This window comes from Haemorhous mexicanus, chromosome 1 (assembly GCF_027477595.1).
Source record: "Haemorhous mexicanus isolate bHaeMex1 chromosome 1, bHaeMex1.pri, whole genome shotgun sequence".
Classification (NCBI taxonomy): domain Eukaryota; kingdom Metazoa; phylum Chordata; class Aves; order Passeriformes; family Fringillidae; genus Haemorhous; species Haemorhous mexicanus.
Genome location: NC_082341.1, coordinates 143,841,188 through 143,866,652, shown reverse-complemented (window position 1 = coordinate 143,866,652; position 25,465 = coordinate 143,841,188). Strand labels below are relative to the sequence as shown.

The following is a 25,465-nucleotide window of genomic DNA, read 5'->3' as shown; positions in this document are numbered from 1 at the left end:
AAACTTCCTTTGCTGCAGTGCACTCTTGCTAGACACTGACTGTCTGACACAAAGTCCAAGCAGAGAGAAGTCAAAGGAGACAGTTAAGCAACTGGAAGTCTGTAATTTCTTTCTTGTTTGAACTGTGTGTACTCAAGTGAGAAAGGATTTTTTTTTTTTTAGCTGAAAGAGATTATCAGAAAGCTTGAGAACATGAAAGAATACCTCAAGCTGGAAACGGTTCAGATAATTTTTTTGCTATGAACATTCTAAATAACTTTAGTACAAAGTAAATATCTAGCAGTACTGGACATGTGCTAATATGTGATGTCTGGAATGGCTGTTGCTCTTTGTTTTTATTAAGTTCCTGTTGTGAAAAAAGATGCATGATTATGCCACATTTTCAACAAACATGGAGCAAAAGGCAGTTTCTTTCTGAGGAGCTTTTATCTAACCACACAGGTTGAAGAGGAATGGGAAGAGCTGTAATTAGAAAGGATATGCTCCAAGTACAGGTTGGCATTGAAATTTGAATAGGTGGGTAATAGAGGCATTGATGATAAAAGAGAAATGGGCAAAAATAGAAGAAGGAACAATAGTCAAAGGGAATGGAAAAGGAAGGAGAATGTATCTGCTCTGGCTGAGGGGAAGGCACTGGGGAATGTGTGTTGGGGCATGCTAGCTGTTACAACAGAGGACAAAATGCTCCAAGACAAAGTTGATCTAACCTCTTGACATTGGCTGCCATGGACAGGGATATCTGTTTGCCTTCCTCTGGAGATGATGAATTACTGTTGTGATTTCTCACACTAAGTGGACAATATAATTCTTGATTTCATATACAGTTATCATAATAACATCTCAGGAGAACACAGAACTATGTCTATGAGCTTAGCTGCATTAAGACACTATTTTATTAATGATAATAATAGATTTGTTCCTTAACTGTTCCCAGTTTCAATAATTATAAATACTTCTGTCAGTGCTTGGTGGTCATCTCAGCACACTATGGGCACTTTAAGCTTTTTTTCACTGCTGAGTGAGGGAAGCTTAGCTTTACATTTGAGTATTTCAAGATTTCTACTCCAAAATGTCTTGAGTTTCTACAAACTCCTTATCCTTGTGGAAAGTGAAGAAGAGAGAGTATTTTAGGGGATCAGAAAAATATATAATTTACAAGCTGCATAACGACTACCTTAAGATTTAGAGGAAAATGAGTACACACATGTTCATAGAATTTCAGTATGGGCTACCCAGTAAAGTCTGTACTGGCCCATATGAACGGAACTCCATCAGAAAACAGTCAGGCATGGAAAACAGGGCCCTTACACGCTCTTCCATTTCACAGTGGTTCCAAGAATAATTTAGATAGAGCAATTTTTGGTCATTTTTTGTGTAGTTCTTCTTCTGACAGTCAAAAAGATGTGAAGTTAATAGAAGCAGACAAGTCTAGAAATTGTCTCTGACCTCTGCATATCTGAGTAGCATTTCTGCAGAAATCCTCCCCAGTCAGTCAGACAGCATTCTGAAGACAACCTTGTACCAAGATCATAACCCTGAGGATCAGACTAGACAGGAATGAAGAGCAAACATACATTTTACATTCATTTACATTTGCATATGCATAGCAGGAACATTAAAAATTCAGCTCCTTATAGCAATATTTATAACTACAAGTAAATATTTTCTCTAAATTCATCTTCAATCTATCATATTTAGGTAAAATTCCCTTAGGTATCTCGCTTTAGCTAAAGACATGTGGTTAAATTCTTTTTGCTTGAAATATATTTACTGCTGCTAACAAACCCAGACTTCTCCTCTGCCTCCCTGATCCTGCCCTGATCTTTGCTACTCACATACCCAGGTTACACTGCTCTGCATGGAAGCTGCTGCCTCACCTCCTACTTAAAATTTTTTTACCACTTCCCCCCCCCTTTCATTACAGATCATTATTTCATATTAACTTCTTTCCTTACATCCCTATATTTCACTGCTCCTTTTTCCAAAACATAATGAAACACTTTCCCACTTCCCCTTTCAATTAATTTGCCTGATGGCCTCAGCAGTCCTGGTGCCGACTGCTGAATCTCCTTTTTTCCAGCCCCTCTTTTGTTGCTTTCATCCAGATTTTTCACAGCTCTACTACTCAGCATAACTTTCTTAGTGGACCATATCACTTGCCTGCCTAAATCCTTTCCAAAATTCACTCTTGCTCTTAAAATTCTGATCTTTTTCCCTACCTCAACCTTAATCTCAGACCTGAATCTATGTCCTATACGTCACTTCTGTCACCCACATGTTATCTTTTACACTGTCCTTGACTACAAAACCCTTCCTCAGAATTCCCTATTATATTCAGGTCTATGTCCTCATTTTATTCCAAACACTTGGAAAGACATTTTCTTTCATATGAAGGCCACACTATTAACTTGTCCTCTCTAAGTAATGAAAGGAATGCTCATGTTACCTGACAAGCACAGCTGAGTTGCCTTTGGAAGGAGGCAACTCTGCTAAATTATACCAGCAGAGAAACTGGCTGAAATACAAGGGAACTTCGTCATTTAGAATTTCTTACTGTGCTTTGATTTATTTGTGTCTTATCTTCTGGAGTTTCAGCTGTGAAGGGCAAGAATTGTCTTTATCACTGTACTGAATATCACTGCTATAGCCTCAGCTCTTTCAAGCTGATAAATAATGAGATACTCATGAAATTCCTAGCGGGTGTTTTGTTTTAATACCTCATCTGATTTCGGTGGGAGGTTTACCTGAGTAAGATCTTCCACTAAGCAGAATAATTTCTTGTTCCCCCTACCAGGTAACAAATGCCAGCTTAATACATCAATCCATCATCACGTAGTTATGTCTTATCTGTAGTCAAAAGCCCCAATAAAAAATTCTAATCTCCTTAGAATGATAAAGTAGAAAACTAATGTGAACTTATTGCTAATAAAACTGAATTTCCTAAAAAGCAAGGGCCATTTATACCTTAATAACACAAGGGTCCTTCCATCTATCAGTCTGGAAAGTCAGTAGCACTTGGTATCACATAATTTATTTTGTTCTAACAAACCTGTTAGTAAAGTGAGCCCTACAGCTGTTGGAGAGAGAACTGTGGAGTGGGAAAACATTATGTCTAGTTCTGCATGATAAGCACTGTTAGGGCCAGGGGCAGAATTGAGGCTGTTTTTTGGAGCACTGGAGCATGCGTTTTGAAGTGCAACCCTTGCTTTTGCCAGGAGGTGAGAGTTTAATTCAGTTGGTTGGGCAAAAATAGAGGGATTGCAGAAAGTCCTGACTCTTTGTTCTCAGTTCTGCTGTAAGCATTGCCAGGTATGATTAGGAGGATGATTTAACACATTCTCCCTGTTCTGGCCAGGGCAGGGTAAGTTTTTGCAGCAGCCAGGAGGGGGCATGGCCAGAAGCTGGAGGTTACTCTATACCACCTCCTATCATTTCCTAGGGATGGGGAAAGGAATCACATAGTGTGGCAACAGGGCAGGGAATTGCCAGGGGTGAGCACACACATGTGAAACATTTACCTCTTGTATTCTCTGTCAGTGGTGTTGCTGCTGTTACTGCTCATTTCCTTACTTCATTGCTGTTTCCAGTAAATGGTTCTTATCCCAACCTATAACCTTTCCCTTTTGTGCCTCCAATTCTCCTCCAGTCCACCACAGGGGAAAGGGAGGGGAATGTGGGAGTGAGCGAGCAGTGGTTTGGGGTGTTTTTGGTGGAAACACTCAGCTGGGAAAGCCATGACTCACATCTTGATAGGAAATATGGGAATTAGTTACCTGAAGGAGAGGCATGTCACTTCCCTTTACAATGAATGGGTGTGTGATATGCCAAAGGGTTTTTTTAATTATCTGGTATAACTTCAGGGAAGTAGTGTCACTGGGTAACACCCCACAGGCCACTCTGAACTGTGACACCAGACAGGATGTTCACAGTGGGTCCCAGTTTTTCCTTGCCCTAATTATTTTTTTCATTTTCTAAGAGCACATGGTCTGTTTTACTGTCATGACTCAGTGGTACCTTGTGCATGGACACACAGAAATCCATCTCAAACCTTCTCTCATAACTTATCATGGTGCAGCACTATTCAAGTTTTGGGTTAATAGCTCAGAATACTGCTTATGCCTGGCAGAAAAGAGTCTGCCTGAAGGCTAGCTGAAAACATAAATAGGCTAGCTAAAAACCAAAGTGCTGTTTGCCAAATATGAATGGAATTAACTCTCTTGTGACCCTTTCTCTTGACATCCATGCTCATGGTACCTGTCTGATTCTTCCCTTGGTAGGCAGGAAGAGGAGTGTCTGCCAGAAGGCACGGAAAACATCATCACTTTCTGCCCCAGATTTCTTCTACTCTTGTAGTAATTGAAATTTTCTCTTTCATCCTGAGTGAATGCTGAGTTTGCTAACACCAAACTCACATTTCGTTACACTTGTGATAATTTGTCTGTTGGTAATTTGAAGGTTGATTAGTTTTTTGTTACCTGTAATTACAGACAGTCACTCTGAATGTTGCTTTACTGCCAATCTGCCGGTCTAGTCAAGAGTAATTTAGATATTTCTCTTGTAATTGAAAGAAACAGCTGATGGACAGGCAATCTAGCAAATGGCTGGATTTAATACTTGTTCTCTCATGGCAGATGATACCAACAAAGAAAGGCCCATGCTCAGCTTGCAATGGCAGGGCATGCTATGCCAGCTAATTACCATTTGTTGTTAATCAGTTGCATTCAACCAGCACGTACAGCCTCCAGTGACCTGTAAGAGGGGTGATGGTTATTTGGCATAGCACACTGCTCCCTTTAATCCCTGGGTTCTTGGCAGAAGACACAGTCTGGTTTCTGGTCCTCCCCTGATTCAATCTGAATGGTGATGGAGTGGAAGCTGTAGTGCTCAAAGAGGGCTTGGGTAACGTCTCTCAAAATCTTCTGGCTGTCTGTTGAGTCTGCTACAGATAACAAGCAGAAAATAATCAAAACATACATTTTTACAATACTTTAAAGTATTGTATACTTCTAATATAGACATTGATATCTAATATAGATATTGATACTTCTAGGGTAGAAACTTTTAACAAGAAATTTGTTTGAAAAGTGTTTCTTGTCCTTTTTATCTTCCTTTCAGGAACCTCCATGTCAGCAAACCTTTGTTCATTCAAATGTGATTGGAATATGCAATTTTGGCAAGAGTTAAGTTAAGTAATCATAGAAATTCAGTTTGGCAGAAGACTGGAGGAAAGCAGAAATTCTTAATAAAGATTAGTTCATCCAGTCAGGGAGTAGCAGCAGTGCCAAGTGATTTGGGTGGCTGATAGACCCTCTGCTTTTGGGAAGTGGGGACTCCATGAAGGACTTCACCTCTAGCCCTGTCCTTGGCCAAACACAGCTGGCTTTTTTTTTTCTTAATACATAAAAAGCTTACAGACAGATAAGAAAATTGACCTGAGCAGAGGACAGTTTGTCAATTGGGATAAGAACTACAATTTAAAATAATAGTTTAAAAGATGAACTGGAGCTACCTCTAAACTCCATCTATTTTTAAAGATTGTTTTACTTCTGGAGATACATCAGGAATGCATATTGGCCCTGCAAGATTTTCTTGTAGAGATCAACAGCTTTCAAGTTTTACAAAATTGTGATAAAAATCCAGTTAGTGTCTAATTTTTAAATTTATTTTAAATATCTTGTAATTTTCTTCGTTGTCCCACAGCCTCTGCAGTTTTCAAGTTTTGGGCTAAGTAGAGGTCCCTGTTGTTTAGACAATGTTTCTGGGAGGAGGATCTGAGAGCTTTATTTGTTATTATTGTTGATTTTATTTTTCCAACAAAATATGATGATTTTTTTTTCCAAGCAACAGATATACAGTCAGCTTAATCTGAATCAAGAAAGACTGACCTTTGCTAGACAGCAGCTGAATAGTTACTCCCTGCTTACAGAAATTTACTGACCTGTGGCAATGTGAGCAGAGAGAGCAGTTTGATTCATTGTCAGAGACCAAAGATGAAGGTCGTGAACAGAGTCCACTTTTTCAACTGTTAAAATTCTTGCTTTTACAGCATCATAAGCAAATCCTTTTGATGTTCCTGAAAAGGAGAAATTGATGGAAAACCAATATTTTTAAGGGATAAGAATTGTGATCAGTGGAGGAAAATGAATCATGAACCCTTATTCACTTGGATGTATCATTTTTATAAAAGCATTCAAAGCTTTGGAAAGCTCATCTATTTTGGAGTTCACTGTGCTATATAATCTTATCCCTTGGTTTAAATTCTCCATGGAAGGTTGAGATTCATGCATGTTTTAGGGGACAGTCTGAATGTCCAGGTTACATAGGGTAGTGAGCTGTTTAGCCAGATCAGGTCTCAGTTTTGCACCAGCATCTTTTGTGAGCGCATCTCTATGCCTACATGAACAACATGAACTCATCATGCTCCATTCTGACCAGTAACCTGAAACAGCAGCTCCAATTTCGTTTCAGAAAATTCTGGGCAGAATATTCTACTTAGGAGATAGGACACTGCCCAGAGAGTTCCCCAGGAGGACAGTGGGCTTGGTGCAGAGGGGAACAGAGCACTGCTGGCTTTGGCATGTCAGCACTGCTTACAGAGGCTGGGAGTCCCTGCTTTAAGAAGAGACTCCTGAGTGTCAGGGGTTGCTCCTCCTTCCTGGCAGTTGGATTTTATTTTTTTTTCCCCAGTAACCAAGAGATCTGCTATTTTGGCAGCCAAAATACAGTCAGTTGCCATGCTCTTGCCTACGTACACTTCTACAGGGAAGTATCTGTATCTCACAGTCTCTGAAAGTAAACCAACCCTCAAATGAAACTACTGTAACAATATTTTATAAGAGAAAATTTATTTTTATTTTTTAACAGATATTTTATTTCTTGAAACAGCAGTAGGTGCAAGTGAAAGAGAGAAGAAATAGCCATGCAGGCAGTCACACTGAGTACCCATTCCAAACCTGCACTGTTAGAGCTACTTTTCCCTTTAATCCTCACATCTTCACAGCTGAGAAAGATGCTGCATTATAGTATTCAATGTGAGTAAGGCAAAAACATGCATCTGTGACTGCTCAAGACATTTGGCCTTGCAAATCAAATATTCAGGCCCATAGCTGACAGGATTAAGTATTGCTAAGCCTGGCTCTTCTTGCTGCTACTGTGCTGAGGATTGTCTATTCCCATGCACTGGAATGCAACTGGAAAGCTCCAACAGCTTGCTTTTCTGGACTCATGTGGCTGAAAATCTTTCAAACTTCTGTCTCTTGCACTCAGCCTATTTCACAGACACAGTTCAAAACACAGTCAAAACACCTTTTCTTAGCAAAGATTTATATTTCACACAGGTAAAGGAAATGCACAATGAACAAGGTGAGCAGGCATCTCATATGCCAAAGGGGTCATAGGAAGAAATGCTACACATGTGGCAAACAAAAGCAATTCAGAGCTCATTAGCAAAATACCAGTACAAAGGTTTTTATGAAAACTGACATATGTGTAAACTTAATGTAGAAAATGGTAGAAAATGGTAGAAAACAATTTTGATTAAACTTAGAAGTAGGTTTAAAGTTACGATCAAAATTATGAGAATATTGGATAGAGAATATTGATACAGAAGTGTGCTATTATACTTTTTCCCAACATTGGTAAGCATTATGGAGAAAGGAACAGAAAAAAAATCAAAATGCAAGTGTATTGATTCTGGAATCAGGTCCTACCTTCCATTAACATAGTTAAAATATCCCTTAAAATCGTGATGGTAGTTGCCAAAACAAAGATGGAAAACACAAACGTGCAGATTGGGTCGGCTATTTTGTACTGTGGCTAGAAAGAGATGAACACACCACTTTGTTAATTTCATTGTTGTTGGTTGTTGTAATTTTTAATTAGCATGAAAGAATAATAAATTCCATTCATCTAGTACAGAATGAGTTTATCTAGTACAGAATGAGTGATAACCCTGCTTCACCAGTTAGGGAGCCTCAGTGCAGGGAATGAAGGTGCTACAGATGAAGAAAAGGGAGGACACCAAAGTATCCAGTTGAAACAGCAGGAAGCAAGGGTTACACCCTCAACAGTTATTTCAGTTCCCAAGAATAATTCTCCTTAATACAATTACACTGTGTATGATTAAGACAGAGGAAATATTTACATAGTACCTAGTGTCACAACGCTGAGAAAATAGCACTTATCCTTGATTGCAAGGCAGGCATATGAACTAATAAAACCAACCTTAAAGAAGATGATAAGTGCACTAATTAGCACACTAATACTCTGGAATAGATCTCCCATGGTATGCACAAAGGCTGCCTGCAGGCTGGCATTGTTCAGAGCAGGGGCTGGTGTGCCTTCCCTGGCTTGCGCCCCGTGGCTGTGCCCGTGGCCAGTCTGGTGCAGAATCAGGCTTAGCCTGCAAGAGATGTAAAGTTGCAAATATCAGAGGATTTACTGCATCTCTGAAAGCAGTGAGGCCATACACATCACCACCCCTGTCACTTCTGAATGCTGAACAGTAAAATCTGACACATTAAGTAGAAATGCAGAGGTGGCTGAGCAGACAGTTCCTAGGTTTTCAGTGATTTGCATAATCAAGAAAGTCTGTGAATGGGGTAATTAATGAGGTCTCATTTTCTATAGAGTTCTTGAATATTCTGACATCTAATAAAAAGTGAGATGGAGAATAATCTTTTCCTGAAGTTTGTAGATTCATAATTTTCCTTCCCAGTATGGCAGCTAACAGAAAGGAGGAGAGCAACTGCAACTTCCAATGAGAAGAAGGACCTGTCTTTTTGACCCCTTTCCATATCCTCATGGAGCTCATAAACACTTAATATTTTTGAGGCCATTATCTCTCTATAGTTTTTAAAATTACAGCAGCAGGTTCAAGGTTCAAATGTCATATGAGAGGAGAACAAAGTAACTTACAGGATGTTGGTGAGTACAGCACAAGCAGAGGTAATGAGCATCACTGTAGCATCAATATCGTAATCTGGGTTCAGCAGCCTCATGCAAGCCAAATATATCAACACACCAGTCACCATCCAAACTATTATCATAGACATCAAAGCTCCCAGAATTTCTAGGAATGAAAAAAATCTGATTTTAACAGTCAGAATAGGAATGCAAAAAAAATTTTTAAGAGGTTGATGATAATGGTTCCAGGTGTATGAGCTTTATAGCCAGGAGAGCTGCTTCTTGTATGCTGGCAGCCTTAAAGCTCACAAAGAATGGGCCAACCTCCTTTCTGATCACAGCAAATCCAGTGGCTATCCAGGGCAACCTTGTGCATGTGGCGGCCTAATCCTCTTCTACCTGCTCCTGCTTTTGTCCCCTTTCCAGTGCTGAGTTCATGCAACATATTAAGAAATTGGAGAGATGTAAAAGATCATTTGGGGAGTTCTGGGAGGAGCAAAAGGAGTTTGCCTCTGTGTGGTGTGAAACCCAAAAAGACCAGCCCTCCTCTCCCAGCAAGGTCATCTTCATCACAGGAGCTGAGGTTTGAAGGAAGGAGAGAGGCACAGCCTCCCCTGTTTCTGCACACCTCTCACCACTTCACCTTTCAGAAAGACGGTAGCAGCTCCCAACAAGGTCCTGTCAGGAAAACTTATCCTGGAACTCATTCTGCCAATGCCACAAAGTCATTTTTGTGTCACCAGCTGTGATGAGAACAAAAGAAGTTATTTTTTCCCCGGGGTAGCAAAATTTAATTTTGTCTCTATTGGCTTTGAGTTGAGCTCAAATAAATCCAGTCCCCAAGGCCAGCTTTTATTGCACTGTTATAGGAGAGGTCCAGGGAAGTGCATACGAACGTGCAGCATGCTTTTAATAGGATATGGGACTAGTAATTGCCATGTGACTTGAATGGGTAAATGAGAACAACTGAGACCACACCAAAGAAAATGCAAGCTCACAGGAAAGTGAAAGGCAGTAGACAGCCAGAAAGCATTTGCACAGACCTCCACAGACAATCCATTAAAACAGCTTATGATTTTTTTTATAATTTTATGGGAATCCCCTCTTTTGCAGGCTGCAAAAGCTTATCAAATAACTGGTTTGCCTAAAACTGGAAAATAATAAATCATAAATAATAATTCCCCACCAACAAGGTAATCTAGTTTTGCTTAAAGGTAGATAGAAGCAAACATAAACCATGCAATTTTTTTCCACAAGTTGCAGGTTGAACTCCTGCAAACTTGGCCCAGCTGAAGGTGTTGATGGCTGTGCCATCACTGGCAGGAAAGCAGCCCTTGTGAACACATGTATCCATGTATGGATTTCTGCATATCTTCAATAGCAGAACGTTACTGGCCATCTTCACACATTAATTTTCAATGGGGTATCTTGGCAAAAGTTTAGTTAAGCTTACAGATCAGTTCAGCAGGACTAAATACTTCACTCAAAATGTTCTCACTTTCTTTTTTTCAGAACTACTAGCACTAACAGAGCAGAGCAAACAATAGTGTAGGATTGTGTGGGAATCTCTGAGTACAGCTGAGGAAAATTAGGGTGCAAGAGAGATTTTGTATCTGAAAAGAGCTTGGCTCACCCTATCAATCTTATTCAATATTGTGTTTGTGTTTGTGAAAGTAGCTGCACTGCTTTGGCATGGAGGGCAGGAGGCATTCAGATGGCTAAACTTGAGCACTGCCATAAAGAGTCTTTTCATGACAATATCTATCAGTCTGAGAGAAGCAGTGAAGAAACATCTTCCAGGGTCATGGAGGGCTGCACCTGCAAGACCTTGGTAGTCAGTGAAGAGCGACTTTGCCACCTGACTGCCCTCAGCTACTCTATTAAGGTGCCCACCTGCATATTAAACTGAGAATATAGCTGGGAAAATAAGCAAGAAACAGGTTAACAATCATGGAATGCAATTCAATGGCTTCTAACATTTGATGCAAGGCTCTTTTTGCTACCAGGATAAATAGGGCAATAAACAATTTCTTTTGAAGTTCTGCATTGCAATGACAAAATAAAAATAATTAGTTCAGACTCAGGATGAAGTTATATGAAGTGGCTGAACCTGCCTACATTATCAAGAGAGGCCTCTCTTTCACTTTTCCCCCCCCAGGATAAGAGATAATAAACATGAAAAGCAATGGTGGATCAAATGATGTTGAGTAGTAGTTTACTAAGGCTGCATAAATTCAGCTGTCTGCTGTCTACATAATGCCAGCCATGCTTGGGCCATCCTGAAGCTCCACACACCATGCAGCCTGTTTCCAGCAGAGCTGGTAGAATACCTTAGGGAGCTGAGAAAGGCAGGATGAGCATGGCATATCATGTACTCTCTGCAGCTACAACCAGCCCTGGCCTACAGACATTTGAGTCAGAAGCTGTTTCTGGACTTTGCCACTGAACATCCTTGAAGCATTTATCATCTGAGTCCTTGGTTCTGGTGCACAGGTGTCTGCAGTCATTTGAGGTACACTAACACCTCCCTGCATGGCTTGACACAAGGTGTATCATTGACCCATAGACTTCCAGAGTGGCAACTGGATCTCAAATGGCACAAATCATTTACATATAAGTAACTAAACTGAGCTCTGAGACATCCAACATGAGACTTATTGTCAGACAGAGACAACTAAATTGCCTACCTGTAGGCATTACCTAAGTGTCTAAGCTCCCTATGAGGACAGTGTGACTGACACAGCTCCCTTCTTCACTGGCTGACTGGGAACACTTATTTGTTTCTTAGCTATGAATGTCTGGTCACATTTAACAGGCCCTGATTTTGTGCTTGGCCCCTTGTATAGGTTCCTATGGGTCTTGTGCAACAGCTGCCATTCCCATGCATAAGCCTCTGACATCCTAGGGATGTAACACTGGGCTTCCACATTTAGGAGGCTAAATGGAGCCAAGATTTCTGTTGAACATATCAGAGACTTGGACCCTGTGCTTAAAGATGCTCATGTGCATGTAGGCATTGATATTTAGGTGTCTAAATCTTGAACAGACTCACAGTCCCAGAAAATTATTCTCATGGTTAGCATTTTGCTTGTGTCTTGTCTTTTGTAAAAACACTTGTGCTTGATTGTCAGGCTTTTGGTATTAGGTGAGAGAATCTAGAAAAGGGTAGGAGAGAATCTAGAAGGGTAAGAAGAGGAGAGAATCTAGAAAAGGGTAAATGTTGAAGGATCTCACTTTTCCACAAATGTAACATTGTGAACTTTTTAAAATAATTGAATAGTTTGCTTTAGAAATGGAGCAAACCCTAATTTTTATGGTTATTGTTACATTTATAGAAACTTGTTTCATAACATGTTGAGAGCTCAGTCCTCCACACACTCAAGTCACTGAGAGAAGTTGCTGTTATTTCAACCAAAGTTAGCACCAGCCCAAAACTATGTTAAATAATGAACTGGAAGACATATTTTTAGACAAGGGGTGACTCTTTACCTCTTTAAAATTCACTGTTTTACTGCATTTCGTGTCCTGAGAGCTGTGGGAGCATTAGTGCACTGTCTTTAAATGCCTGCAGACCCATGTTAGACATCAGCGTGTTCTCCAGTCCCTGGCTACGATAACTTCCTCTTCCCATTCCACACGTTCATCATATGACATGTTTGCTACCTGCTCGGTGCCAGCCAAAGGTGAACTGCTTGGTGGGAGGTTTGGAGGTGAGCCACAGCGAGAAGAGGCTGATCAGGAAGCTTGTGAGGTCCACCAGGATGTGTGCTGCGTCGCTGAGCACGGCCAGGCTGCCGGCGATCTGCCCACCTGTGTGAAACACCCGCCCGGGTCACGGCTCTGCTCACAGGGCTGAGCCAGCCAGATCCAACTCAAGACCTGTTTTGCTGAGAATCAAAGGGAACACTCGATTTTCAGTCATCATACACAAGACCCAAACCTCTTCAAAGATAATTTCATTTTGTACCTCATTGGTGCAGTGAAAGGGATGAATTAATAGAAACACGTATGCCAAATTTCTTAGTTAGAGAGAGACCTAAGAACAGTAAGAGTTGTGATACATTAGTTCTGTAGTTACATTACTATTGTACTGTTTGACTATTTTAATGTCAGATTTATATTTTTTTTTGTGAAAAGCCATATTTTTGTGAAATTCCATATTTGGAATCACATTTCCAGTATCCTCTCACTATCTTTTCACAGAACACTGATAGTTTTATGTATGTACAACAGTTCAGACACCTAGCTTATGGGATTAATTTCCTATTTGTTACAGGAAAATATGCATGTTCTTCCTGCTGCCTGGCTGTTTATTTGTCACAGGCAACACTAAAACAGGAATACATGGAAAGATCCCAGACGAAGAACTCTGATAAGCAATCAACCATTTCAATGAGGGCATGGAGAAAAATGTTCTGTTCTCAGGACCAATCTATCATTTTGAATCTGTAATGCATAACTTAACTTTCCTGCTAGAGCTCAAAAAATGTGGCTGAATATCATTTTACTCTGTGGGGGTTTGGATTTATGTGGATTCTGAAGGAAAAAACCCACCAAATTAAAATAATTTTGGGTCCTTTTAACTCACATTTATTTTGCTCAGTAAGCCAAATATCATAATTTTGCCAAATTCTTCTAACCATATCTCAGGGCTAAAAGAAAATCCAAATAAACTGAAAGTTTGCATTAAACTGCCCCAGATCCTGGTGGCTGCAGGAGAAGACAAGATCCCAGGCAGGACACTGTCCTTCCAACACATTACAGCAGGGGAACTTTTCATCAAAGTGCAAATGTAACAGTAGACATGTGAAATAACAGATCCAAACCACCTAGTTTCTGCATTTGGCAATGCATTTCCATTTTTCACTCATTTCATTAATTTCAGCTCACTCGTTTCTCCTGACCACTACCTGTATGAGAATTAATGAATCCTGAAAAACATCATAAAATGCCTCATTCAAACCTTTGGCAGCATACCACAGCCAAAAGGACATGTAGATATATCTCTTGTTTCCTTATAGTTGGAGCATTTTCATGCCAGCAGGATGGACTGTCTGTTTCATTTCCTCCTGTATGCATATTTTAGATTAGAATACCTAACATCATAAGTTTTCTTCAGTTCAGAATTTTGCTCAAAGTCACTTCCCAAAAGGGAGAAAGCCTGGCTGCAGAATTTGGGGGCATCTAACTCCTTGTGGTAAAATGAAACATTCATCAGAATAAGCATTTCCCAGCACATGCTCAAGTGTAAATGCACAAGTACTTTTTGGTCACGCACATCTCTTAGACTTTTGCTGTTTTCAGGGTAACTGTATCTCCAGAGGGAGGCAGTTCTGCTTAGCAGGGGGAAGAAGAACATCTTCTTCCTGGGTTATTAACATCTTCTGGCAGTGCCCAGATGTTAATAACCCAGGCATCAGGTATCTTTCAGCAAACAAATATGTAGATCACAAGCTGTGGGCAAAACCCTATTGCATTTTAGATACTCTATTTCCATGTTCTGTGGGACATCATCTCAAAAGCTTGCTGCTAGCCTACTGCCTTTGAAAAATGTTTGCAAATTATTATTTTATGTATTGCTGGCATAACTAATGCAGAGATCTCAGTCTGCTTAACTTAGCAACTTGTCTCACTGTTCAAGTTTTTCTGTCCTGCTCTGACACGAGACCACATGCAGTGTTCGTCTTTCTTTCTACTGCCCAAGTGGAAGTGCTTTGAAATCCATTTGGTCCTTAACCCCTAAAAATCATTGGAAAGCACTTTCATATCTGGGCTCCACACGGGGTAGTATTGGTCTGACTGATATCTCCAGATCTATGGAGATTGTGATGGATCTGCCTTAGAAGAACAGAAGGTAATTGTCTTTCAAAGAGATTTGGTGGTGCATCAGTCTCAACCAGCAGTGCCCCATTTGGGAAAGCAGTAATAGCCAGCACAGGTGGTTTGAGAAAAAAATATCACTGAAAGACCTAGGCATTCAAAGAAACACAACTTTTCAACCTCTCTGGGAGTGATGCAGATTTGTTTCTTCTGTTTAGCAGAAAAATGCCCACAGAAGCTCTTTGCCCTCAGAGGGCAAGGAGGGGAGGGGAAGATACTCTTTATCTTCAGGACTAAAATAAGTGTCATAGTTAAAGGCTTTTACAGCTTTTTATCAATACTCCCAACAAGTGGCCTTTAAGACTTACCATTCCCCATAATGGATGTTTATAGATTTATAGACCACAAGCAGTAGAAATTGTCAGTCACTCAATGGTCAATCATCAGGCACAGCAGTCTTGCCTAATGATTAAAAATATTAAATGTATGGTTCATAATTACAAAAATCTCCACAGAGAGCTGTCTGTAACTGCAGTTAATAACTGGTTTGTCAAAGTTTAATGGTCTGAAGCAAAACGGTCTTCAAGCCTGTTACTTAAGCTGTCACTGCAAAAAAGCTGCATGATTCATTAAGCAAAACGAAACATTTAGCTAACACCTCATCTGTCCTTCCAATTACCCTCTAGCACAGCCACATTCACCAAACTTAAGCCTACTGATTATATGGTTTTGTTAATAATGCATTACTTCTGGCACTGGAAATTACTGCATGGGGATTAGCAGCAGGCACTGGTTCTCATGGGGGAAATGCACGTGTCCTACAAACATCAGGGCTTCATGCAGAGGGAGCACGTGGGAGGGAAGAGTCAGAGAAGTCTCTGCTGGGTTTGGTAGCCAGAGGAGAAGGCAGAAATGCAGCAACTCTTTCAGTGCCTCCACTTCTCACTTGAGAGGAAGACAAAGCCTTTCTGTTTCATTTTCATGGAGCTCTAGAGATGTCTGAGCTGGGGAAATATGGGTTTCAGAGGCCTTCCTGGCTGATTTTTGTTACATCGGCTGGAACACATATGGCAAAAGTCTGTGGGATTCCCCATGCCTCCCTTACCTCTGCTCACTGCAAATTAAGGAGCTGGGAGCTATCAGGTGGATAAAAATATCCCAGAATCCATGGAGAGAGCAGAGCAGTGAGACAAAATGAAAGCAAATACTCTATGAGCAAGCCAAACACTTATATTGGATGTTGTAGGGTGGGTCCAGAAGTGAAAGCTAATTAGGTAGGGGAATAATCTTCCATTGATCCAGAGGCACACCAGCAGGCCAATTTAAAAGATAAACGTGCCCTGATATAAATACATTGACTTAGCTGTGGAAAAACAGATGGCGAATCTGGCCCTGGATTTCCCTGGATTTTGAAAAGACTCTTGCATTTATTTTCAGATCCTACTGCTAGCAGCCTCTACAGTGCTGAGGTCTCATTGGCCTGGATAAATATGTAAATCTTTTAATCTTTTCAAAAGAATGTAACTCAATATATTAGAAAACCTTTGTGATACGAAGACATGCATCAGTCAAGCTTAAAGACCTGGAAGAACAGTTCAGACTATTAACTGATCTTTGTATTCCTACCCCGCTGAAATCCTTGAATGAATCTATGAGAATATTTTGATAATTTCAATTAAACCCTCTCCTCCCCCCAGTTCTTTCAATGACCAGGGACAAAGGAGAGTTATTTAGTGCCAGGTGGGTTCACCCCTGTCAGCATGGTCCCTGCAGTCAGAGTGCACTCAAGGCAAGGCAGTGGCTGTGCTGGGCACCAGACAGGTCTTTTTTGAACACACATACTTCCCTGTTATCTCAGCCATCATGAAGAAGGTGCAAATTACTGATGCTACACAGAGCTTCCTCCTGGCCTGATGCTGCTCCCTCTTTCTGTTCTCATAGGCCTGGGAGTAGCTGTGACAGTGATATGCTGGATTAGCTCCTGTAACTTCTGCTTCCTGCTGCTGCCTCTCTTCATTTGAATTCTTCTGAAGCCAGCTCATCCTTTGGGATAGAAAGAAATGGAAAGTTAAAAAAGAAAAAACCTGGTTATTCAGGCATCTGGCCCTACAGCCCCAGAAATTATGTAATTAATGCTTTCAAAGGGTAAAAACAGCATTGGGAACAGCAGAGCAGGTCACAGAAGAGGCTTGCTCACACAAGCAAGGCTCTGTGGGAGGGAGCTGCACATGAAATGAGTGTTCTGGCTGTGTTTCCCAGCTCTTTGGGCTCTCCTACATCATTTAGCAGTTTATGAAGCACAGGGTGGATTTCTTAGGCTGTGTATCTCATGCACACCACATGACTTTAAAAAAATTGTACCTCATGCAAACAGCTACCAACTTCATCTCAATATGGAGAAAATTCTACTAAAAAAAACAGGATTTTATTCCCAACAGCTTTGCCAGGAAGACTAGTGAAAAAAACACCCCAAACTTCTTTTTCTTAAATATAATCAGCTGAGGATATTTCTTTCCTCTCTTTGCACACAGAACTATTTTATCTCAAATTTCCACATATGTACAAAATCTACCAATATTCCAGAAGAGTCAGAGCATAGAAAATATTCGCCAAAAATCTCAAAGCTATTCAAAAATCAAAGAAATCAATTCCCCATAGTACATATAACCCCTAGTACATGTAGAACCCTTTGTGCCACTGAATTCATGGTAAGGTGAAAAGTCCAGCAGTAGTGGCTCTTTGAGCATTGCTCCAACACAAAGGGATTTTTTAGCCAAGCCTGCCACAAAACCTCAGTTTTGTGCCTCTCAGGGTTCTTGCACAGGAAATTCAGGGTGGGGATAGAGAGGTCTGGGGCCAAGCTCATTGCACAGCAACTGTGGAAGCTCCTGGGTGACCACAATGTTTGGTGCTCTCAGCAGAGCAACCAAGAGATTCCCTCTGGGAGGCCCCAAGGTGGTTTGCTGAGCAAGGATGTTCCCTTCTCCTTATCTCTCAACAGAAAAGAGCCCAAATTGCAAAAAAAAAAAAAAAAAAAAAAAAAAAACACAACCTCTAAACCCACTCCCAGGGGGACTTTAAACCATTCTGTCTCTCCCAATAGAACACTTGTGGCCAGAGCTGCTCCTAATGTGATGAGTGCACGGAGGCTGTGGCACCAGAAGGTGAATTCTGCCAAGATGCACATGCACACAGTCCCTACAGCCACGTGGTGCAGCTGTTTGAGGGCTGTGTGTGCAGGGCTACCCAGGAACACAGCACACTCCACTGCTTTTTTTCCAAGTCTGAAATTAGCCTGGGGACAGGATGTGGGACTGGGCTTAGTTATCCCAGTAATAACTGTGGCTTTTCCCCATTTTGACTTCAGACTTTCCTCTGGGATTAGGAAGAAGTGTTTCTACAGCTGAAGGAAACCTGTGCTCCAGGAAGTAACATGAATCTTGGTGACTTTCTCTAGTGTTTCTGCACTGTTTATAGAAGTGTCAAGATGCTTAAAATCTCACTGGAAAGAAATCTGCTGGTGGCTGCCACCCTGCAGTAGTCAATGTCCAGAAAAAAAAAACTGTACTGAAATCACAAGCTTTTTCCAGCTGCTTTTTTTGGGTGGCCTGAGGGGGCTGCAGCTGCTCAGCAGGTTTGAAGTCCTGCCAGATGCCCCACACTGGTGGGCAAGAGGCAAAGGCACCTGCAGAACTGATGTCTTGGCCTTTTATGTTCATCAACATCACAGAGGTACTGACAAAAGAAGAGCTGACCCAGCTTGGCAGCCGAGCCCTGCAAGTGTAGATAATCAATGTGGATTTGGTTCTGTAAATACTGAGATGTTCCAAGGGTGCCACGTTCCCCTGAGTCAGCCTGTTTCCCAGCCAGGTTAGCATGTGGTCTCTGTTTGCTCACTGGAGGTGACTGACTCCCCCTGTACGTGAGGAGCTTGTGTGGAAGAGCAACTGGTCACATTTAATGTCTGATGCTTGGAGACAGGGAATTTTCTTAGTCCTTTTGTCAGCATTTTCCTTTACTTTCCTCACATCAACAAACAAATAGGAGTTGGACTGTCTAGGGAATGGGCTGCCCAGCTGGCAGCTGGGGTCCCCACCAGCCAGTCCTTCTCCAGTCCTTTGGTTTTACATTTACGGGTTCCTTATGTGCACTGTGTCATTTTTGTACAATATTTTACTGATGGATTAGACACAGAAGGTACCACAAATTAATTCCTTCCAGATGGCTGAATAAAATGCTGTAGTTCTCTCACTCTCCCCTGGAGATCAGGGCAGGCAAGGTTTTCTTTGTCATGATCTCTCTCTGGAGTTAACTTCCAATGCTTTTCTATCGTTTGCATGTAAAATTAATTTCCCCTTACCTCAATTTTCATCAGCTGGCATTGAACATTAAAATCATCTTAATGACATGAGTCACGATCAGCTCAACAGACTCTTAGGCAGGAATGCCAAAATTACCACTGCATATTCTGAGCCACCAAGTCCTTTCCTTGTTGTTAACAAAATAGGTCGCTCTGTGATATCACTCTCTTTTGTTTTTTGTCTTTCAGTCTCTCTGTCAACTAACAAAGCCTGAGGGCATCACTGAGGGGCAGGAAAGCTCTGTCCCCAGATCTTGCTGGACAGATGCAAAAGCAAACAGAGACTGTATAAACCCACAAATGTCACATTTTTCTGTCTAAAGGGTACCTAAATAAAAGTGCCCCGGTTGCCAGAGGTGGTGAGCATTCACTGCTCCCTTTGAACTTGCAGAACAGCATCTGGCCTGATGAGTTGGGAAAACTCCTGCCAGCTCCTGTATGCAACCATTATTTTTCTCTTTCAAAAGCTGCCTGCCACTAATTAAAAGAATCTAAGAATCTAGGAGGCAGTTTTATAAAAGTGTGAATCAAAAGCTTAAGGTGCAAAGATCAGCTCTGTTAGACCAGAAACTCCTTCACAGTGTTTTAGAGCAAGATGTAGCCTTTGAGCTTCAGGGCTCTGTGCCAGCATATTGCAGAGTCACAGATTAAAAATAATATTTTCTCCATTTCAAATTCTCTTTTCTTTGTAAAAAAGATGGTCAGGGGAATGTCACTGAAAGGCTCCTACTGAGTCATGCCCAGAAGGGGGAAGCAGAAAATATTAATACATATTGCAGATTTCACACAAATCATTAGCAATAGCTTTTTATTACGACTTCCTTTCTGTTTATTTTCACTTGATCTGCTGGGTGCCTTGATCTGCAGGCTTGTGGGAATAATTGCTATCCTCCTAGACCATTATAAGTTCCCCAGTCACAAGAGGAAATGTGGAATCACTGTGCTTTCCACGGGAGATCATCTCCTTCATGAGGAAAAATAGTAATTTTCTGGTGCCTGAAAGGATAATGAAACTACCTTCAGAGAAAAATTTATCAAAGCCATAGTCACCTCCCTTATGCTGGTACCATTCTGATTTCAATTGATGTACCAATCTTGAATATTTTCAATGTATTTAAGACCCTGTTAATAACCTGGCTGTCCAGTTTCTCCTTTTCCTTACTGTGGGCACAAAATAAAGGCAAATATTTATATGTTTGCATACATTTAGATGTCCAGTAGATAGGAATTCATGCCTCAGTTATCTTATGTGCCTCATTTTGAGGGCCTGGCACTGTGTGCATAAATGTATTGTCAAGAGTTTTCCTTCTACATAACGCTCTAACAACACCTGCCTGGAGACAGACCAGAGGTGCATGTAACCAAGTATTCAGATTCTGTCATGAACATGGAGGAATACATAAGGTCAAAGTACCAAAAAGGAACATTCCCAGAGAGTTACTGCTCCCCAGTTGTGAACCAGAGCTCCTGTCCAACATCTCTTTACAGAACTTTATTCCACAAATCCAGCTGGCTTGAAAGTATTGAGTTCCACAGTTTAATTATGATGTGTGTAAAAATAATGTGACTTCTGTCACTCTGGAGCTGTCTGTCTGCTATTTTAATTAGTTCTAATACTGTTAGAAATGACTGACTATTCCCTGTTTACCTGCCTCACATCATTCATGATTTTATGTACCACTGTTATACCTCTTAACCATCAATTTTCTGAGCTGATGCCCTAGCTATTTAATTTCTGTTTCATATATCTCACTACCTTGGTTCTAATTTTCTTTCTGAGATGAAGTGGGCAAAACTGAATTGGGCATAATGGAGATGGCATATGGCCAGTACTGGGAAGACACAGCCCCTTCTGCAGGGTGCTGGTGTCACCTGCAGGGGGGCAAAGGCACTGGGTTTGGGTCTGCTGAGTCTGCCAAGTTACTACTGTGTGTACTGTTACTATTGCTGTTACTACTGTGTGCTACTGGGCCAGCTGGCAGGCCAGGGCAAAGGAGACAACCACAGTGCCCTCAGCTAAAACAGTCCAGAGATCACAAGAAACACCTATCATCTTCCGGAGCAGTGATTCTGTAAAGGATAAGGAGAGGTGGAAAGCCTATATTTGATGAGGACTCTTTGATCTCGTTAGAGTTTTCATATCACCTTCAGGAAAGGAGACAAAGAACAAAATGTTTCTTATGTGCTTGCTATAGAAAATCACTCTTCACCTGAAGAAATCATCTCCCAGGTTCACTTCAGACTTTTTGCTTGCTGGTATGAGCCTGGCAGACAGGAACCAATTAGGAGTCCAAGAAAGTCTACAGGTGAATGCCCTATGTTTAAAACTTTTGCGTGAAGACAAACCCTAACATTTCCACACAACTTTCCTGCTATCAGCATTGCCCGCACCTGGGTTTTTCCCTGCCTTGTCTCTTGTCTCAGAGACAAAATAAAAACCAAAACTTTGAGACTTAAAGCCTTGAGTTTCACTTGTGTGATAGTATTCAAAATCTCAATATAAAGACAGATAAAGAACATAATAAGAAATCCATGCTGGATCAACCCAAAATCTAGTTCATAGCATAGCTGACACAATAAGATGCAAATCCACTGATTTATGGAGTGGGATATTGAATATTTCTGGTCATATTACAGTGATCAGCAAGAAATAAAAATACTCTTGCCTGTCTTCATTCATGGAAACTTGAGGAATTTGGTCAAGCCATTACCTAGACTGTGATAAAGGGTTATCTAGATCACTATATAGGTGATAACAAATAGAAAAAAAAAAAAAGAATATGAATGATTAATCATTAGAAGAACTTATTCTTTTTTAATACCACCATTGACTGTGAAAAGACCATACAAAACTATCTCAGAGACCTAGTTCACACCTTATTTAAAGACAGATGACTTATGGACAACCTGTTTTGCATGAAGCAGGAGGTTCTGAGTGCTCAGCTTCAGACCCTGTAACCATTATGGCTCATAACCTTCCTCAAGTCTGGTGGGAAGTGGTGTCCTGTCCTGAGACCCACCTTGCATAATGCCTTCCTCAGTTTCCTGGAGCAGGAGGTGTAGGGCACCCCGATCACATTGGCAGATGATGCCAGCCTGGAGGTGCAGCTGATAGATTGGAGGGCAAGGCTGCCATAAGGAGTCTGGAGGAAGAGCTCAACAGGAGCTGTCTAATTTCACAAGAACAAAGTCCTGCACCTGGGACAGACAGATTTGTGAGACCATATCTACAATATAATGTCCAGCTTTGGGGTCCTTAGCACAGGAAGGATCAGTGAATCAGAGCAGGTTCAGCAGAGGGTGACCTGGATAATTAAAGGCTGGAGCACTTCTGGGGGGACTGGACTTTTTGTGAGCACCTAGATGTAACCTGCCAATATTCCTGAGGAGGCTATTGAGAAGATGAAGCTTTATTGCTCTACAGCAAGGAAGGATGAGGTCATTGGTCATAAATGGAAACAAGTTCTGATTGAATATGAGGGGAAAAAAAAGATTGTGAAGTTAATACCCTATTGAAGCAGATTGCCCAGAAATGTTGTGGAGTTTCTATTCTGAGAGATTTTTTTCAAGACTAGACTGACAACAGCCCTGAGCAACATTATTCAATCTCTTGGTTGGACAGAGACATTCTTAAGGTCCCTCCCAATGTGAATTGTACTATAAACCTACAACTGATCTGACTTTCAAAGGGCTCAGTTGAAGGCCACCCCCTTTTAAGCATTTCAAGTTTGACATGGAAAGCCTTAATGCATCCAAACCATCTAGTGACTACAGACAGGTCTGGCATGTGCAAAACACTCTGCTCCACAACCCTGAGTGCAGGGAAAGGGGTCAGCTTTCAGGCTTCCTACTCACAGGGTCAAGATAAAACTAGTTTTGTTCCCTGTGTATTGTAATGATGGCATCTATTGAAAAGAAAGAGGCTGGGGGATGGCAAGGAAATAGGCAATCTGTGTGCAAAATAAATTCTGTTGAAAGCATTAGAGCTGCTCATTAAGGCTACACATGGGGGACAGAAAAATGTGGTAATTTATACCAAAGGCTAAGATGAGCCTATTGCTACTATTGGCTTAAGGCAGCTGCTCTGTGAGCCCAGGCCCAGAGGGCTGCATCCCCTCATGGGCTGGCTGTGGCCCATGGGCTGGCATCCTGGGTCACTGGTCTGGCACCCTGGGTCACTGGGCTGGCACCCCAAGCTGCTGGGTTCAATGGGAAGCTGGGCAAGGGCTTCCCCTGTGCTACCAGCTCTTTCCAACAGGAGGGAGACTCTGGCTCTCAGCCCCCATTTCTGGTTATTTCTGGGACAGAGTAACAAATTGTGCAGTTAATCAAATTTCATCTGGCAGAAAAAGCAAAATGGAGAAGCAGCACAAAATCCACATGGCTGGATGGCAAGTCCTCTTCATTTTGGAGAGCTGTGCTACCACCTCCATCATTCAGCCACCTCAGGACCACCACTGTAGAACCCTCCTGGGACCAGCCCTCCAGCTCAGGGGCTATTGCAGATAGTGCAGCATCAGTCCAACAATTGCAATTGCTGCAGTAATTCACCCCAACAAATTTCAATCCTAAATTAAGAAATAATTATCAGGAAAAAAATTGACTCCAGAAGCTGTGTCAGCTCCCAGATGGGAGGATCAGCTGCCAGGGATTCTTGCCCCCAGTGTGTATCCTACCCTTATGCTTAGCAGGGATATTCCCCATGACCAGTGATCCGGGGGAAAAAATGCTTCCTCACAAGGCAACCTAACAACTGTCCCTGTCTCAGGGGACCACGTAATGGGTTTGTCCAGTGTTGTTCTTTGTGTCCAGAGGTTGCAAGAGGCCAAAGGACCTCAAGCACTGAAGCTGTGCACACAAAATTGCAAACTTTAAAAAAGCCACTGTCTTCAATAACTAAAATGAGCTGCAGAATCTTATGGGATCTTTTTGAAATATAAATATTACCACAGAAGTCATTTTGGATAGTGCCATCTATATTTATGAAGCCATGAAATAATATTTAAATAATAACCCAGACGTTCAAATGACTAAAATACGATGGCACTGACCCCAGTATAAGAACATGAAGAGACAGATTTCCATTTGAACTGACAGTGTTTACGCCAAGTTTCTGTCCCACATGTTATAAGAGAGCCAAGCAATAAATAACCTGAAAACCAATGAGATAATGGAAATGTCAAGAGGTGCTAAGCTGTAACTGAACAGCTATTTTCTTTTAAAAATACTTGCTAGTCTGAGTCAAGAGGAAGAATGAAAAAAGGTTAAACTGCAAAACTATTTTTGATTGACATTTATACTCTTTTTTTAACCCCATCTACAGTATCTCATGTTTTCAGAGGATCTTTCCTCACTCAAGCAAACATTTACTCACTGGACCTCTGGCATACAAGAGGTACATTAACTCTAAGCCCAACAGACTATCCACAAGAATAAAGCATCTCCTTTCTTCCAAACCAAATGGATAATTTAGACATTCAAGCGTGAAGGAGCCTTGAGCCAAACACGGTGTCAATAGAACAATTATAATACAGCCTAAAATTGCAGCATAATCCATGAGGTTTTGCATCCTACAATAAATCCACTAAGCCTATAAAATACATAGCAAGAGACACTTGCTTCAACAGTAGATTGGTTCAATCCATCACAGGCACAGACACATCAGACTGCTGTCTAGTAAAAGCTTCAAATATCTAATAAGAAAGTTTGGGAAGAAAAAAATTGAACAAAACATTTTGAAAGTAGTAAAATGTATGCATGGTGAAACTCTCCAGACTTTGACTCCTGCAGCCGGTTGGCAGATTGGTGATCTCATATTGCTCTGACAAGAAATGAAACGTCAGTGAAGGAAACAAAGAGTTGTGTTACCTGTCTAGGGCCAAGGAGTACTTCTTGGTGTCCCTCTCGCTCACAAGACAAGTTCTTTCAAGACCCTTTTCAGCAGCCATGAAGAAAGTCAGTGGGGTTTTGCTTGGTTTTTCCCTTTAAACTCTCTTTTTTCTGTCTGAAGCGATATGGGCAGAAACGTCCTCCTGACTTATGCAGAAGTCCCTGCCAAATATTTTAAAATGAAAATGTTTTAATAATCTTCCCAATAAACCCGAGAGAAACTGTGAGGGAAAACTTCTTTCCTAGTGCCAGTGGCGTCACTCCCATGCCAACCAGTAACTTGCTGAGCATGTCAGATTGGACACTTTGGGCCTCCCTCCCTGTTTTTCTTTTTTTTCCTTCCATGTTTGATGCTGGATCTGCTCTTTGGACATGCAGGGGGTGCATGCTCTCAGGCACAGGCCCAGGGTCCAGCACACGCGGACGTGCGCAACGGAGCTCGCATGGATGCACTGAAAGAGAGAACCAAGGTCATTAAAACTGCCTGATTTG

General features: G+C 41.3%; 1 protein-coding gene across 1 annotated transcript; it reads right to left on the bottom strand.

Moving 5' to 3' along the window:
* Nucleotides 1–4,607: 4,607 nt before the first annotated feature.
* On the bottom strand, nt 4,608–25,203 carry SLC30A8 (solute carrier family 30 member 8). The gene is given in 9 exon segments (XM_059858153.1): nt 4,608–4,939; nt 5,939–6,073; nt 7,710–7,815; nt 7,961–8,031; nt 8,223–8,401; nt 8,917–9,070; nt 12,568–12,714; nt 16,559–16,767; nt 24,953–25,203. Coding segments are annotated over 9 exon segments (1,227 nt in total). The 5' UTR covers nt 25,033–25,203; the 3' UTR covers nt 4,608–4,793.
* Nucleotides 25,204–25,465: the final 262 nt, after the last annotated feature.